Source organism: Chiloscyllium punctatum, chromosome 2, assembly GCF_047496795.1.
Source record: "Chiloscyllium punctatum isolate Juve2018m chromosome 2, sChiPun1.3, whole genome shotgun sequence".
NCBI classification, from domain to species: domain Eukaryota; kingdom Metazoa; phylum Chordata; class Chondrichthyes; order Orectolobiformes; family Hemiscylliidae; genus Chiloscyllium; species Chiloscyllium punctatum.
Window position 1 is genome coordinate 46,236,359 of NC_092740.1, and position 17,283 is coordinate 46,253,641.

General features: G+C 42.3%; 1 protein-coding gene across 1 annotated transcript in view; it reads right to left on the minus strand.

Moving 5' to 3' along the window:
- Positions 1-4,621: 4,621 nt before the first annotated feature.
- LOC140483617 (isocitrate dehydrogenase [NADP], mitochondrial-like) overlaps positions 4,622-17,283 on the minus strand; it is an 89,385-nt gene continuing 76,723 nt past the window's right edge. The window contains exons 9-11 of the mRNA XM_072581897.1: positions 12,710-12,807; positions 10,967-11,059; positions 4,622-8,428 (exon numbers count right to left, since the gene is read on the minus strand). Of these exons, the coding sequence (XP_072437998.1) occupies positions 8,344-8,428; positions 10,967-11,059; positions 12,710-12,807 (276 nt within the window). The 3' untranslated portion in view covers positions 4,622-8,343. The remainder of the gene's footprint in view (positions 8,429-10,966; positions 11,060-12,709; positions 12,808-17,283) is intronic.

Here is a 17,283-nt window from a genome sequence, read left to right on the forward strand (position 1 = left end):
GGGCTCCTGCAAAGAGCTGAGCAGGTTGCCTGTTGCTGAGGCGACTGGGGCAGAAAGTCTGCCTTGAGGCTCCAACACTGAGCCCAAGATTTTAAAAAAAACATTCTTCCAGAACATGACTCTTAGACTCCTTACGTCACAGACATCTCAACTTATGACACCTAACACTTTCCTACCCACCCAGCACGGTCCCTCATAAGCTCTTTGTGACCCTATGACCCACCACCCATCGTTCATGGTCCCTCATACTGTCTATGCCAACTGGGTGCCAACTCAAAACATATTTCCACACATTCACCTCCACAAACCAGGCCAAATTAGCTAATTGCTGTGAGTATCCGTGAACACTGTTCCTGCCACTTAGAAGTTCTACATTATTACACTCTATTGAGAAAAGCATTCCAATTTATAAAAGCATATTTTGACAGCTCTTGATAGGTTTGACACTTCCTCACTTTCTTGACAGTTTTACAGTTCCGAGAGCTTATGAACCTCGTAGGCACCAACTTCTCAACTGTTACCAATCCTAACTTACAAGTGTACCCTCCAGAAGGATATATGAGACCCTCCAAAGGTAACATGCCCTCCCCACAGTACCTGACACTGTCATCCAACTGTTTCTGACCCTCCCACTCCCCTCCCATATATTCTAACACCATATGACTCAGGGTACCTTACCTCATCTGGAGTATTCTGACTTTTAAAAGAAAGCTACAAAGTTCAGGCTTGCCGTATTAGCACATTCAGGTTCTATGCTATGCTGCAGGAATGCCAAATTCCTACTTCAGTGGGGGAAGCCGGTGATTGAAATGGCCAGTTTCCTCTGTTAAATTTGCATGTGTAAAGCCTGACCTGACTCCATTCCCACACCAAAGGAAATGGGGGGCGGGGGGGGGGGGGGGGGAGCAGTTCAGGGGCAGAACTTGTAATTTTGGACCACTTCTGCCCTTTTTGTCTATTCAGTGTATTAAAAAAGTGAGGGCCGTGGTCTGGGTGTAAACAACGGCAGATGGAATTTAATGTAGTCTGATGATCCTAACAGATGGTAAATATTGGACAAGTCCAATCCCAGAGTGAAACCTTGCTTGATAGTGCACAAGGTTTTTTAAAAATTTGGTTATTGTGGTGGTCAGTCACTGAAAATAGTAGAAAGTGAGGACTGCAGATGCTGGAGATCAGAATTGAGAATGTGGCACTGGAAAAGCACAGCAGGTCAGGGAAGCATCTGAGGAGCAGGAGAATCAACGTTTCAGGCATAAACACTTAATCAGGAATGAAGCTTGTGGGCTGGGGGGCTGAGACATAAATAGGAGGGGGTGGGGCTAGAGGGAAGGCAGCTGAGAATGCAATAGGTAGATGAAGGGAGAAGGTGATAGGTTGGAGTGGATAGATGGGAACGGTGATGGACAGGTCAAGAGGGCGGTGCCGAGTTGGAGGCTGGGGAATGGGATAATGTGGGGGGAGGGGAAATGAAGAAACTGTTGAAATCCACATTGATCCCAAGGCAGACCCTGCAAACACATGGGATCAATGTGGATTTCAACAGTTTCCTCATTTCCCCTCCCCACACATTATCCCAGTCCCCAGCCTCCAACTTGGCACCGTCCTCTTGACCTGTCGATCACCTTTCCCATCTATCCGCTCCACCCTCCTCTCCAACCTATGACCATCTACCTCACCTTCATCTACCTATTGCATTCTCAGCTACCTTCCCCCCAGCCCCACCCCCCTCCCATTTATCTCTTGGCCCCTTGGCCCAAAAGCCTCATTCCTGAAGAAGGGCTTATGCCCGAAACATCGATTCTCCTGCTCCTCGGATGCTGCCTGACCTGCTGTGCTCTTCCAGCACCACAGCCATTGAAAATAGTCATATAAGGATATCAGTGTGTTTTTAACAGAAGAGCATAAGTCTATTACAAAAAGGAGAAACAACAAAGCTATGCATACATAAAATATTTTAGAACTATCCTAACATCAACAGTAAAAAGATTCAAACTTTTCTCTGCAATATCCTTTATAGTCACTCAACATCAGTGAAGAGTGACACAGTGATTAGTATTGCTGCCTCAGAGTGCCAGGGACCTGGGTTCAATTCCATCCTCGGTGACTGCGCGGGGTTTCCTCCCACAGTCCAAAAATGGGCAGGTTAAGTGGACTGGCCATGCTAAATTGCCCTTAGTGTCCTGAGATGTGCTGGCTAAGTGGATTAGCCATGGAAATTGTGGGGTAACAGGGATAAGGGTGGGTCTGGGCGGGATTCTATGAAGTAACATTTCTATTTTTGCTCTTTTATTTCTTACTCAGTTGACTCTTTCTGGTCATAGAGATGTACAGCATGGAAACAGACCCTGCGGTCCAACCCGTCCATGCTGACCAGATATCCCAACCCAATCTAGTCCAATGACTTTTAAGTTCTTACAGGCTAAATATGTTTTTCCAGCTATGATGGCCTGGATACTTCCTTACAATACTGACAGCTTGCAGATTTTAACAACTCTCACAGTCTCTGGAAACATCTATACACTAAGGAACTGCCCTTCTGTGAGAATGACCACTTTCTCTTTCTGAACTCAACCGATCAGTGGCCCTGTATCATTAATATTGTGAACATTCAGCAATTAACCTAAGAAACTGATTAAGTACTTTAACTTAAGCCACATGCTTTCTTGGAAAAGCTGCCTTTAGTTCACGACTGAAAATAATTTTCTGTCCTTTGTAAGTCAGCTCCACAGAACCGAAAGCTAAAGTGCACTTTTCCTCCACATCAATCCAAATTCCCCTCACCCCCACAAAACAATTTACTGCAAACTCACATCACAGAAGGAAAATGTGGGGTCATCCACTTTGAATCAAAGACTGACAAATCAAAACATTTTCTTAAATGTCAAGACATTAAGAACAAAGGAGCCACAAAAAGGGTTGGCATGTCCATGTACAGAAAACAGCAGACTGGCACAGAAAAACCTCATAAACCTTGATGAAATGTTAGCCTTAGCAATACAAAGTGAAAAAAACGTTATGCCTCAATGGTACAGAACCTCGATCAGACCCCATCTGGAGAATTCTGTTCTGTATTGGCAGTGTACTTCAGGAAGAATACATTTAACCTGGAAGGGCAAGGAACGCAGCTTTGACAGAATGATACCAATGTTTAAAAAGAAAGATTGAGGACAAGTTGCATCAACCTGTAAGTCACAATGTAGTAGCACAGTACCACATCTTAAAATTCGAGCTAGGTTAATTACAAATACAATCAGAAACACTTTTTCACACAAAAAGTAATAGAAATTTTGAACTTTTTCCACAAAGGCTAAACTGAGCCTTTCAACACTCAGAATACTCGAGTTTTGCTAATGGTGTGAATGGGTATAGATCAATGGTAGGTAAATAGGATTGAGCTACAGGTATTATTAAATGGCAGAGCTGGTTGGATTGCCTAAGAGACTTCTAGGCGAAAGTGGGTACTGCAGATGCCGAAGATCAGAGTCTAGATTAGAGTGGTGCTAGAAAAGCACAGCAGGTCAGGCAGTATCCAAGGAGCAGGAAAATCAACGTTTTGGGCAAAAGGGCCACTCTAATCTAGTTAAGAGACTTCTGTTCCTATTGGCTGATTTACCTGTTCTCTGGCATCTGGACCAATCACCCTTTTGGTGCTTTCCAGAAGATTCAGTCTCCTGTCCCCAACAAGGAGAGAAACTTTCAAAAAAGAAATCCCAGGTAAACCTTTTGTGTGACCTACCCATATAACATTCATTTGGCTAGATTAGCAGGCTTGGCAGGACTTCTTTTATTGTTGGGAAAACAAAGTTAAGAGCCTTCAAGAAAATCACTTTTAGAAGTTGGAGATCAAACAATGATAAAACTTGAGGCTTTAGATTTAGAAGTCTCAAAATTGTAGGAAGTTCAGTCAGGTATCTCAGATGAGAAAGTTAATATGATTGTCTGCATCACTTCAGGGCTGGGGGTTTTGCAGGATTGTAGTGATGCCACTACAGCTACCACTGGTTAGAAGCAGCTGATCTAGATGGAGCACGTGCACCATGAGGCTCCGAGGCAACCATGAGTCATCACCATGTAGGTAACGGGAGTTCCATTTCTTCTCTGGTATCTTTAATTAGATTTGAGGAACTATGCAACATTGCAGGTCCGTTATGTAAAATGGAAGTTTTGTTCTATCCTATCTTTCAGTAAGCTGGAAAGCAAATAAATGGATGTTAACATGCTTCAGAATGGATGTTTTGGAGAGAGGGTACATTTTCCACACAGAATTAAAGTGCTGGAAAAAGGCAGCAGGTCTGGCAACATCTGTGGAGAGAAAGTTAATGTTTCAAGTCAGATCCGACTCTTCTTTAGAACATGTTTACTGTTTTTCTCTCTCCACAGCTGCTGCCAGACCTGCTGTGTTTTTCCAGCACTTTCCACTTCTAACTTTTGAATCTCCAGTATTTCCAGCACTTTGCTTTTATTTTAGATGTACTTTAAGGTCTGCTTTGATAATTTTGCTGCCAGAAGCTGCTTTAAAATTGGTACAGATGTAGAAGGCTTTTCTTCATTTACCAATCTACATATTGCTGTATTGAGCTTTGGTTTAATGAAGGATATTTAGGACAAATGAAGAAGCCTCATATAAAGTTATTTATTAAAAGAACCTTGGGATCATTTTAACTGAATCTGTCCAGCAGGAAACAGCTAAATTCCACCAGATCACTCGCTTTCCATCCAATCTGATTTTCTTTTCCATCTCAAAACAATAAAAAGAACTAGATCATATTTATTCTAGAATTATTAATTAGTATTTCTGAGAAAATTAGAAGTTGTGGTTCTCCCATAGTTGACCTTCAAACATGAATGGAAGAGGAAACAATAAATACCAGATAGATAATGGACAGGTCAGAATCTAATCAAAATGTTCCGCTAGTCCTTCCAAATCATGATCAGTCACTTGAGTGTAGAACACACTTTTTAGTCTTTTGCTTTTGCTATTTATTGAACTGTCATCACATCAATAATTAGAGAAAAAAAGATTTCCACAGCATTCACACGTTGATGCAGCTTTGATGGAGGTCTTTTCGGAGGCAAGGGGAGGCAGTTTGAGTACGAGTAGAGTCAAATCCAGATCGAGTCAGAATATGTCATCATCATGCCACTATTTCTCGGTTTCACCCCAGTTGCTTAGAAGGCAAGTGAAGAACACCCACGGAGTTATTGGGTAAGTTACTTGAATATTCCAATATATCATTAAGTACTTTATTAACTGAGGTTCCTGCCTTCAACAGGCTGCAGATCTATTGCCCAAACTGTCAACAATTCACCAGATCGGCCAGATAAGTACATAGTGAGCAATATTTCTTCAATGAAAGTGACAGGCTGGAAGGTCTTTGATCAGTGAAACAGCGGAGCCCTGAATATGGCTGGGTGAGAGATGACTGCTTTCACACTCCTTTTCATACAGTATTTTCAGTGCTTGCCAGGCTCTCCACTGGTCTTGAATTTCACTCACTTCCTGCTGCATCACTCTGTTGTGACGGCATGGAAGCAATTGGCACATCATAAGACCAAAGAGGAGAAGCAGGCTATTCAGCCCATTGAATCTGTTCCTTCATGCAATGAGATCATGGCTGATCTGATTATCCTCAACTCCACATTCTTGCCTTTTCCTCTGTAACCCTCGATTCTTTTACTGATGAAAAATCTATCTGAACTGTCAACACACTTAACAACTCTGTCTCGACAGCACTCTGCCATCAACAATTTGACAGATTCATGACTCTCGAAAGGAAGAAATTCATTTTTGATGAGGAGTGAAAAAGGGCTGCAACACTGACTCTAACAATACCAGCAGCCTGAGGTGCCACAACAGATTTAATTGTACTTTCTTCAGCCAAAGGAGACAAGATCCTCAATCTGTAAAAGATCAGTTCTCTCACTATGTCGGAGCTCCAATGCCTCAGGAGGCTTTGGTTTTCATAGCAGGCCACTACTGCCATCTGTAGCCTTCCGCAATAAAGCCTTTTTCCCAGGCAGCCAGGTGACTCTGAATCACTCGTGCCGATATGCTGTTAATGGTGGCTCTCTGTTTTTCCCGACTGGATTTTCTCTCCTCCCATAAGGAGAGAAAGCAGAATTGCTCAATGTTGTTAATGGCTTGCATGGATAGCTGAGAACAACATTGCTGGAGGGTGACCGCAAGACATTGATATGAGAAGGCAATAGGCTGAGGCTGAGTGAAAATGCTGGCTGCTCAGATGGAATCACTGAATTGCTACAATGCACAAGGAGACCATTCAGCCCACTGTGCCTGCACCAGTTCTTCAAACGAGCATCGTTACTTCATGCCATCCTTCTGCTTTACTCCCCCATTCTCTTGCGTGCTAGTTCTATCCAAATAACCATCAAATACTCTCTGCGAGACACGTGACAGAGGGTTCAAGTCATGTTGTTCTAAGGAGATCTTCACAGGAGAATGCTGGAAAAGTCAAAGGCTTGCTCTGGAATTACCTCTTCTCTCAGCTTGTCTGCGCTCCTGAGGCCCTGGATCCTCTTGGTGCTCCATCTCCAGATTGGAAATTCCACACTTTTACTTTTGGCTTTCTTGGCAACTTCCATCCATACCTGTAGAGGTTGTCCTCCTCTTCCTGTGCTGAGGGAAAATTTCATAGATCCTGCAACAGACACTCCACACAAGCGTAGGAGACCCAGCAAGCAGCCCTTCTGTGTTCACTGTGTAGTGATTGTAACAAGGTCAGCCAGGTGGACATCTCAGAATATGAGTTCCCTGACTGGGGCTGTTAATCTGTTCTGCTCAGGGAGCCATGGCTGACAGATACAAACAGGAGAGTCAGAGATTCTGTTCACACTGAGAACTGGCTCTGAGGAAGCCAGGAGAAAGTGAGGACTGCAGATGCTGGAGAGTCAGAGTCGAAAAGTGTGGCACTGGAAAAGGGCAGCAGGTCAGGCAGACTCTCCTGCTCCTCAGATACCACCTGACCTGCTGTGCATTTCCAGCACCACACTTTTTGACTCTGAGGAAGCCAGAGCAGTGTCACATACTATGCATGTGTAAATAAAGGGTGACTTGGTGACGGGATACCAGCCTCTGTAGAGTTATTTCACCCTTTCCACCCTCTTGTTTGCTACAACCTCAAACATCTATCACCCGTTAAGCCTTTAAACATTTCATGATCCTTTTAATTGGAAACTCTTCCTTTGACTCCACCAACTGCCTGCCATATCCAGAGACAAGATGCTGTGGCAATGTTTTGGAGAAAGGACTTCAGCAAAACCTGCTACAGATTGCAGAAAATTCCATATCTAATTATCATCCTTCCACTTCAGCAGTGACGATCAGTTTCACTCAATATCACTGCCCTGCAACCATTAATTTTCTATAATCGATCATAATGTTTTAGGTGTAGTTTAATATTAACTATTACTCTAGTTCAGTTCAACTAGAGAAACCACAGAAAGCAGCTGAGGCCAAATCATTGAATGTTTTTCAAGAGTTAAAAATAAAGGCTAAAGAAATTACAGGGGTATGGGGAAAGCAGGAACAGGGTGTGGAGCTGTATGATCAGCCATGATGATCTTGAACACTGGAGCAGGTTCGAAGGGCTGAATGGCCTACAACTGCTCCTAGTTTTTTTTTCTCTCGGATGCTTTGTGTAGGTGATGAATGATGATAAGGAGTTACAGATTAGAGCATAATAGCCATAAAAACATTTTATTTTAATGTCCTCAGACACACACACACACACACACACACACACACACACACACACACACACACACACACAGAGTCAATGACATTTAAAATTAATTGTCAGTATTTTACAATTCTCATTGTTGAGGCTGCCATTTTAAGTATAGGTGGGCTATGTACCACCAGCTTCTCACTCATTTACATAGTTGCTGTAGTCTGTAGTTCCAGCTGATCTGAACTGTGCTACAGTTTAAGTACTTTCATTTCAAAAACACAGATTTTTTAAAATTTAAAATGAACCAAAGTACAAAGTTTCAATGGGTACTGAAAAGTTTCTATTGATATAAAGAGAAGTTGCAATAGGGCTCACTTCTGTGTTACAGATAACAAACACTGACACTGTATGAAACCATTGGTTATTCTGCAGTGAAAATTGTTGCCACAAAGGAAGGAATTATGAGCAACTGAAAATGATTTTTTTTTCATTTGAAGTAAGACCCATGTTTAAATAAACATGTAACAGAAATAATCCTATTGCAGAATAATCCAGTGTCTCAGTAGCTTAAATCTGCATCACAGAACAATATTGGGTAACATTCATCTTGGAATGAATCCTGAAGGCTCTTCAATGTGCTTGTTCATTTTCAATGTCCAAGTTTCTTGTCCAAGTTTTCCTTGATGACATCAAGAAATTCTTCAGTGTACACATAATGCTGCCCTGGTTTTATACTAGCAATGGAGGAAATGACAGAACATTAGTGGAAAATTGCAGTAACATGTTTTGAACACTCAGTTCATTTCCAACTCAAACACAAACAACAGAATTTAAGAATTTACAACTATACCCAGCTTCAACTATGGCCCATTGTTCTGTCCCATAATCATTCCAATTAACAAAGCCAGCAGGAGGCATGAATGCACTAACAATTTGAAAGTAAGAAATCAACATGAAATAATGGAGCAAATTGTATATGGGCTGCATTTAAATTCTTCCTTAAAAAAGGAAAATGCGCTCACAATTTTGGATTGCCACTAGCTTACATGTGTTACATTACTTTTGAGTGCTCATCAAGCTTTTTACCACAGTAATGGTGTGATTTTCTGTTTCTTCAAAAGAAAAGTGTGAGGTTGAACATGGTAGATCACACTGAGAGCAGAAAAGCAAGCAAGAGCATGTTTCCCAACTTCTCACAGGCCTCGATATTTGTGACCTGGGTCATCAGCGTGAGCTGACCAATCAGAGGCGGACAGCTTCCAAGTCCAAGAAATGGTAGCAAGGAATGACTCAAAGTTCCAATGATCCTGAGTGAGTTGTTGGAACTGTGGGCTGGATCCTGATGAACTTCATTCTGAGTTTTAAAAGAAGTGGCTACTAAGGTAGATGTTGCATTGGTTTAATTATCCAAACTTCCTTCGATTCAGGAAGGTTCCATTAGATTAGAACAGAGCAAATGTAAATCCCCTTTTCATAAAGGAGACAGAAAGTAGGAACCTACAGAGACAAATGTAACAACCATAATTCTCAAGAAGCTCTTTATTACAGCACAGAATAGCTACAGCACAGAATAGCATTGAAGTTGGGAAAAAGTTCATTCAAATCAATAAATATTTGGTATATTTATTTGCCTAGTATGACTTGAAATTATATATTAAACTATTCCAATGTGTTGTGCATTAGCAGATCACACCAAACATCAAAAGGAGATTTCCTAAATAGATAATTTAAATTTCTAATTTTAGAATCTCCATTTGTGTGCTCCAGTCCTGAAGTTTGGTGTACTTTGAATTAATAATGTGTTTTCCATTTCTATATGCCATCTAATAGTTCAAGTACATTTTTACTATTCCCCCCACTAGTTGCCTTTTGTCTCATCTGTGAGGTTCAATATCTTGCCTTTTCTCACCGATCTTTCCTTTTACTGCAGTTCTCAAAATGACATTATTCTAAGTGTGATCTGACTAATACATTACAAAACATCAATACCTTTTGTCTTAAACTCTAGGCTAAACTGCCTACAATCCATAATTCTTTGTATAATTCTTTTGTTACATGGTCCCACATTGGAAGTGATATAGCTGCCATTACCCTCAAACCTCACTCACTTCATTCTTCTGATGTTACTACACTGTCTTTATTGGCGTGCTTTTGTCATCAATTCCCAACATCAAGATTTGGTGCACGCCATTATCATGAAATTGTGGAAAACCTGCATTGCTGAACCTGCCAAATCTTTGTGCCAGCAACAAATTTAGAACTATGGCATTGTGTGGGTTTTTACAGGGTAAATGCATTGTTGAGGTCCCAACACAGATCTTTGTTATACTCTACAAGTCACATCCTGCTAACTGGAGATCCTTCCCATCCTCTTTACTGTGGTCTCCCATCTGCTCAGTCAATTTCCGAACCAGATCATAAGTGGCCTTCAATTCGCTGAGTTCCAACTCCAGCACCTGTCACTTAGACAATACTTATAGAGGAAGAGAGCCCTAATGGAATCTATATAAGGTAATATAATAAGATAATGTCATCCTTCGTCATTTTCTGATTTTGGCAGTGGCTGCTACATTGGTGGTGGCGGCATTGGTGACTTAGGCCCAGCAGTGAAAGATGGTACATGATGATTGGCAACTTTATCATTGGTTGGGCCTGGCACTGGCAGCGGCGAATCAGTGGCAGAAGGGCATCATCACAGCAACCATCAAGGTCAGCAAAGCGATGAGAGATGTAACTCTCACGTTGGTGGGTCTGGTGCAGAAGCAGATGAGGCGATGACAGAGGAGAATCAGCCCAGCAGCACAAGATGACGCCTGAAGAATAGGGACTTCAGCGTTGGTTGGTGCGGTGTCAACAGTGGCGAGGTGGAGGAGGAAGGATGGCAGCATGGGTGTTGTCGATGATCAGCTGGTTCAGAGCTGATAGACTCTAAGCTACATCCTTCTACTTTTTTCTTAGTTGTAATACTATTCAAAATGGCACTCGATCGTGGCAACAGTGGAAAAGCCTTTCACTGTATTTTACCGTTTTCTCACTGCAAAATATACATGACAATGAAATCATTCATGCCATTCATTCATTCGAATAATATGAGTGCAATATTTATCTTGTGAAACTTCTCATGGGTTTCCTCATGTTCCTGTTCTAAACCAATTTCTTATCCAAGATCACACCTCACTTTGGATTCCTTTACGATTGGTTTGGTTAGAAGCTTTTTGAACTGATTTTAGATTTAGGATTGACTACATTAGGGAAAAAAAACAATGACTTACTTCTGCAGCCCATGAATACAAGCTGCCAAGTCCTTTGTCATGACACCACTTTCCACAGTTTCTACACACACCTGCTCCAGGATATCAGTAAACCTTTAAGACAGAAGTGTATATGATCATGTCAGACATGCATAGGGTGAATGCATTCAGTCTTTTTCCCCAGGTTAGGGAATCAAGGACTAGAGGGCATCAGTTTAAAGTTAGAAGGGAAAGAATAAAAGGGAACCTGAGGGACAAATGTTTTTACACAGAGGGTGGTACACATATGGAATGAGGTGCCAGCAAAAATGATTGAGGTGGGTGCATTAACAACATTTAAACAGCATTTGGATAAATACATGGATAGGAAAGGTTTAGGAGGATATGGGCCAAGTGCAGGGAAATGGGATTAGTGTGGATGGACATCTTGGTCAAAGGGCCTGTCTCCGTGCTGTAGGACTCTATGATATATAGAATAAATGACAAAATATGAATGACTGCAATGATAACAGAATCCTTCATGCACCAAGTCACAGAATCGCAGAAAGTGGGGATACCAGCGACCAGTGGCCCAGTGCGGAGCATGGTGACAGCCAGTGGTCATACCACGTGGAGGTTCCCGGCGTTGGTCTGCTGCAGACAGCCCTTGGAGAAGGCCTGTGATGCTTCTTGTTTTTCATGACATGGTCATACCCTGTATGGCTGTAATGTAACATTTTATTCTTCATTTCTCTACTCTGTAAGTAAGGATTGCACCTAGACACTCTGTACTAAGATGCTGTAAATGGTGACTTATACATTTTTCATTGTACTCATTTAAGCATATGTGACAATAAAGTGAATTCAATTCAATTCAAAAGAGTTTATGGCTGCAGCTCCCTTAGATTGAGGACCCAGTTTCGCAGTGGGCAATCACACTGGACAGTCCTCCTCAGCTGCTGCTTTGGCAAATGCCTTGTTCTTTGGACAGAGTTTGTCACTGGGTCCGAAGTGAGCTAATGCACGATGAGAATGAAATTCACTTTGTCAATATTTATATTTCAGTCATGGAGCCAATACAGCACTTCCACAAGTTTTGTGAAATGTGAGATTTTCATACATAATGGAAGGAGATAACTGATGTTATAAGTAATAAGGATTGAGTTTGGACAAAGAAAGGTTATATCATAGCAGAGCCAGGATTTTTAAAGATGATGATACAGGGGATCCCTGGATTACGAATGTTTGACTTTCAAATGCTTGTACTTATGAATGCGACCTTAAACAAGGGTATAATTTTAAATATCTGACATACGAACAGTTCCTGTACTTACAAATGGTTATTTTATACTGTTCTGCATTGTTTTCTAGCCTGTGTATGAATCGACTTACAAACAGCCTCAGGAACCCATTCACAAACCGGGGACTGCCTTTTCTCATCTCATCTGATGGGAAAGCCAGTTCAATCTGAACAGAGTATCTTGTACGACTGTGAACTTTTTCAGAATGGTTCACTGGAGTGATCAGAAAGCAGATTTGTAGCCTGAAGTGACAGGGTGCCATCCATCTATTTTCATTCATCTAAAACAAATAGAATCAGCACTTGCACTACAATACGTACAAAAGGCTCCTCAGATCTCGAATACTTCCCCATTATATTCACTAGGCGAAGCATACACGACTAGTCAGAGTAATAGTTAGAGTAATAAATGCAGTTATTGTCTCCCTATAAAATTCAGAGCATTCTCAATACATTGAATCCTTTGAGAAGCAGAAAAGACTCACTGTTTAAGTTGCTGATTGCCATCGAGTTTCGCTCTGTGCTCCAGCCCTCGCGTCCAGGCAAAGATACTGGCAATTGGATTTGTGCTAGTTGCTTTGCCCTGGTGTTAAAACAAAACAGAAACAGCATTGTACAGTCACAGAATGCAGTTCTCAGCATTGTTGGGATTGATAATTCAACACTAACGTGTAATTTGTGGTAACCTTGTAGAACAAACACAAGAGACAATAAAGCACATGGAAAATCAAACTCAAGTGGTTCATTCCAGATTCTGGATTAGTGGTGCTGGAAGAGCACAGCAGTTCAGGCAGCATCCAACGAGCAGCGAAATCGACGTTTCGGGCAAAAGCACTTCATCAGGAATAAAGGCAGAGAGCCTGAAGCGTGGAGAGATAAACTAGAGGAGGGTGGGGGTGGGGAGAAAGTAGCATAGAGTACAATGGGGTGGGGTGGGAGGGGATGAAGGTGATAGGTCAGGGGGCAGGGGGAGGGTGGAGTGGATATTCCAGAATCAAGGGAGCTATTCCACTTCTCTCTCCTTAAGGAATCTCTCACACAATGTTCAAAACTTTATACAACTTAAATACATTTCCCATTTCATTTAGTTACAAATCTAATTAATAATTTTTTCCCTATTCTTAAGAGTATGTCTTTCTTGACCTGAATTTTCAGAACTTGTAAAAGGCCCAAAATCTCTCTTGGCATGAATCTGAGAAGAGGTTTTCCCATCAGGACTGTATTTTCCCTTGCTCTTCAATTGAATTTTCCATGTAATCAGACTTTCCGTCTGATTCCAATTCAGATCTGAACCAGTTTCAGGCACAACTTACAACTCCAGGTACTCTACTTATATCCCAGCTTTCAAATTAATCAGTGATTTGATTCTCCCCTACTCCCTTCTACTTCATGAACTTCTAAAAGTAAACATGATTCACATGTGCACACCCAACCTTACCACTGCCAAACATTCTGACTAAAGTGCGAGGCCACATACTCTCCTGAGCAGACATGTCACCAGTAATGACAATGTTCTGTCACATGAAAGTTCATCTTCTTTCTCTGACTACCCTATCACGCTGTCTTGATTTTTTTTCCCTACTGACTGCGACATATGGCTTCAGCAATGAAAATCCCATTCCACAGTGTCTTTTAATAAACAATTCATCTGTGTATTCTGTTACTCATAATGCAAGGTGTATCACAAAGAAATAAATTTGCCAATTTGTGATTGTTACATCGTTTCCTTCATTCACTCAAGTTAATGAGACTTTCCATCACTTTACTGATGACCGAGAGTACACTGAAAGGCGTTGCTTTCTGGGCCAGTATTTATTGTCCAACCAGCTCCACATCATTGCTATAGCACCTTCACAATTCTGTAAGGGAATGGGTTCCAGGATTTTGACACAACAACAGTAGAGGCAATATAGCTACAGTATTTACATAACGGGTCCAGTTCAGTTTCTCATCAATGTAACCTTGATACGTAAAAAAACAATGACTGCAGATGCTGGAAACCAGATTCTAGATTAGAGTGGTGCTGGAAAAGCGCAGCAGTTCAGGCAGCATCCAAGGAGCAACAAAATCGACGTTTCGGGCTAAAGCTCTTCATCAGGTATTCCTGATGAAGGGCTTTTGCCCAAAATGTTGATTTTGCCGCTCCTCGGATGCTGCCTGAATTGCTGTGCTTTTCCAGCACCACTCTAATGGTAACCTTGAGAATGTTGATAGTGGGGTGAGGGTTTAGTAATGCTATTAAATGTCAAAAGGAGACGGTTAGGTTTTACTTGTTGCAGGTGGCCATTGCCTGGATATTACATTCCACTTGTCAGACCAAATCTAAACATCGTCCAAGTCTTGCTGAATTTAAACATGGACTGCTTCAGGTCTGAGGAGTCGTGAATGGTGCTGAACATTGTGCAATCATCAGTGAACATCTCTACTTCTGAAGGGGGTTTGATGTAGTAGCTGAAGATGATTAGGCTTAGCACACTACTCTGAGGAACTCCTGCAGAGATGTCCTGCAGCTGAGATGATTGACCTCCAACAATCACAATAATCTTCCTATGTGCCAGATCACAGAATCATAGAAACCACACAGTGTGGAAACAGGCCATTTGGCCTAACAAGTCCATACCGACCCTCTGAAGAGTAACCTATCCAAACCCATTTCCCTACTATATTACTCTACATTTACCCATGACTAAGGTACCTAACCTATACACCCTGAATGCTGTGGGCAATTTAGCATGACCAATTCACCTAACCTGCACATCTTTGGACTGCGGGAAGAAACTGGAACACACAGAGGAAACTCACGTAGACACGGACAGAATGTGCAAACTCCACACAGACAGTAGCCCAAGACTGGAATCAAACCTGGGTCCCTGGAGCAGCAGTGCTGACCACTGAGCTACTGTGCTGCCCATAAACAGTTATGACACCAACCAGTAAAGAATTTTCCCCAGATTACCAGTGACTCTAGTTTTGCCAGGGCTCCTTGATGTCACATTTATGCAAATGCAACCTTGATGTCAAGGGCTGTCACTCTCGTCTCACCTCAGGAATTTAGCTCTTTTGCCCATGTTTGAACCAAGTCTATAATGAGATCATTGTGTACAATTCTGGTCACCGCATTATAAGAAGGATGTGGAAGTTTTGTAAAGAGTGCAGAGGAGATTTACTAGGATGTTGCCTGGTATGGAAGGAATGTCTTACGAGGAAAGGCTGAGGGCCTTGAGGCTGTTCTCGTCACAGAGAAGGTTGAGAGGTGACTTAATAGAGACATACAAGATAATCAGAGGGTTAGATAGGGTGGACAGGGAGAGCCTTTTTCCAAATATGGGGACGGCAAACACGAGGGGACACAACTTTAAAGTGAGGGGAGAAAGGTATAAGACAGATGTCAGAGGTAGTTTCTTTACTCAGAGAGTAGCAAGGGTATGGAATGCTTTGCCTGCATCGGTAGTAGATTCGCCAAGTTTAAGTGCATTTAAGTCGTCATTGGACAGGCAAATGGACAATAGTGTAGGTGGGATGGGCTTCAGATTAGTATGACAGGGCGGCGCAACATCGAGGGCCGAAGGGCCTGTACTGCGCTGTCATGTTCTATGTTCTATCAGGAGCTGAGTGATCCTGGCAGAACCCAAACTGGGCAACACTGAGCAGGTTGCTGCTGAGCAGATGCTGTTTGATAGTACTGTTGATGACCCCTTCCATCACTTTATTGATGATCAACAGTAGACTGATGGGGTACTATCTGGCCGTGTTGGAGTTGTCCTGCTTTTTGTGTACAGGACGTGCCCGTGCAATTTTCAACATTGTTGAATAGATGCCAGTGTTGTAACTGTACTGGAACAGCTTAGCCTGGGGAGTGGCAAATTCTGGAGCACAAGTCTTCAGTACTATTGCAGAATGTTGTCAGGGCCCATAGGCTTTGCAGTAAACAATGCCTTGAATTGTTTCTTGATATCACGAGGAGTGAATCAAATTGGCTGAAACCTAGCATTTGTGCAGCTGAGGACTTTTGAAGAAGGCTGAGATGCATCATCCACTTTGCACTTCTGGCTGAAGATTGCTGTGAATGATTCAGCCTTACTTTTCCCATTGATTTGCTGCACTCTCCAATCTTTGAGGGTGGGATATTTGTGGAGCCTCCTCCTTCACTGAGTTGTTCTGTTGTACACAACTGGACATTCAACTGAACCGGATCAGGCAGGACTGTGAGCTTAAATCTAATGGATTGGTTGTAGAATTGCTTATCTCTATCTATCACTTGCTGTTAATGTGGGTTGGCATGCAAGCGTGTTGTAGACTCACCAAGCTGAGAGCTCATTTTTAGGTTTGCCTGGTGCTGCTCCTGGGATGCCCACCTGCACTCAATGAACCAGGGTTAACACCCTGGGTTGAAGGTAATGGTTGAGTCGGGGATATCCCAGGCCATGAGGTTGCAGATTGTGTCGGAGTACAGTTCTGCTGCTGGTGGTGGTCCACGTCCCCTCATGGAAGCCCAGTCTCGAGTTGCTTGATCTGTTTGAAATCTATCCCATACAGTATGGTGATAGTGCCATACAGCACTGTAAAAGATATTGTCAATATAAAGGCTGGAATTTGTCACCACCAAGACTGTGAAGTAATTGTGCATAGATAGATACATCTGCAGCAGGCAGCTTGGCGAGGATGGGATCAAGGATACTCTCCTTTATCCCGTCCCCAGACTCGAAACGTTAACTCTGCTTTGTCCCCATAGATGCTGCTGGATTGTGCCAGGATTTTCTATTTTTGTTTCAAATCTCCAGCATCCATGGTTCTTTGCTTTATGTTTGCTTTTCCCTCTTGTTGGTTTTTTAACCACAAGCCACAGATCCAGTCTCGCAGCAATGCCTTTTGGGACTTGACCAGTTCGGTCAGTTGTGGTGCTGCTGAACCACCCTTAGTGATTGGACATGAAGTCCACAACCAAGAGTTTTCATGAGCCCTTGTCACTCTCAGCATCACCATGAAACGCTGTTCAACCTGCCAACAGGATGTGACATACCCAGAGATTGTGATGGTGTGGTCTGGGAAATGGCATGGT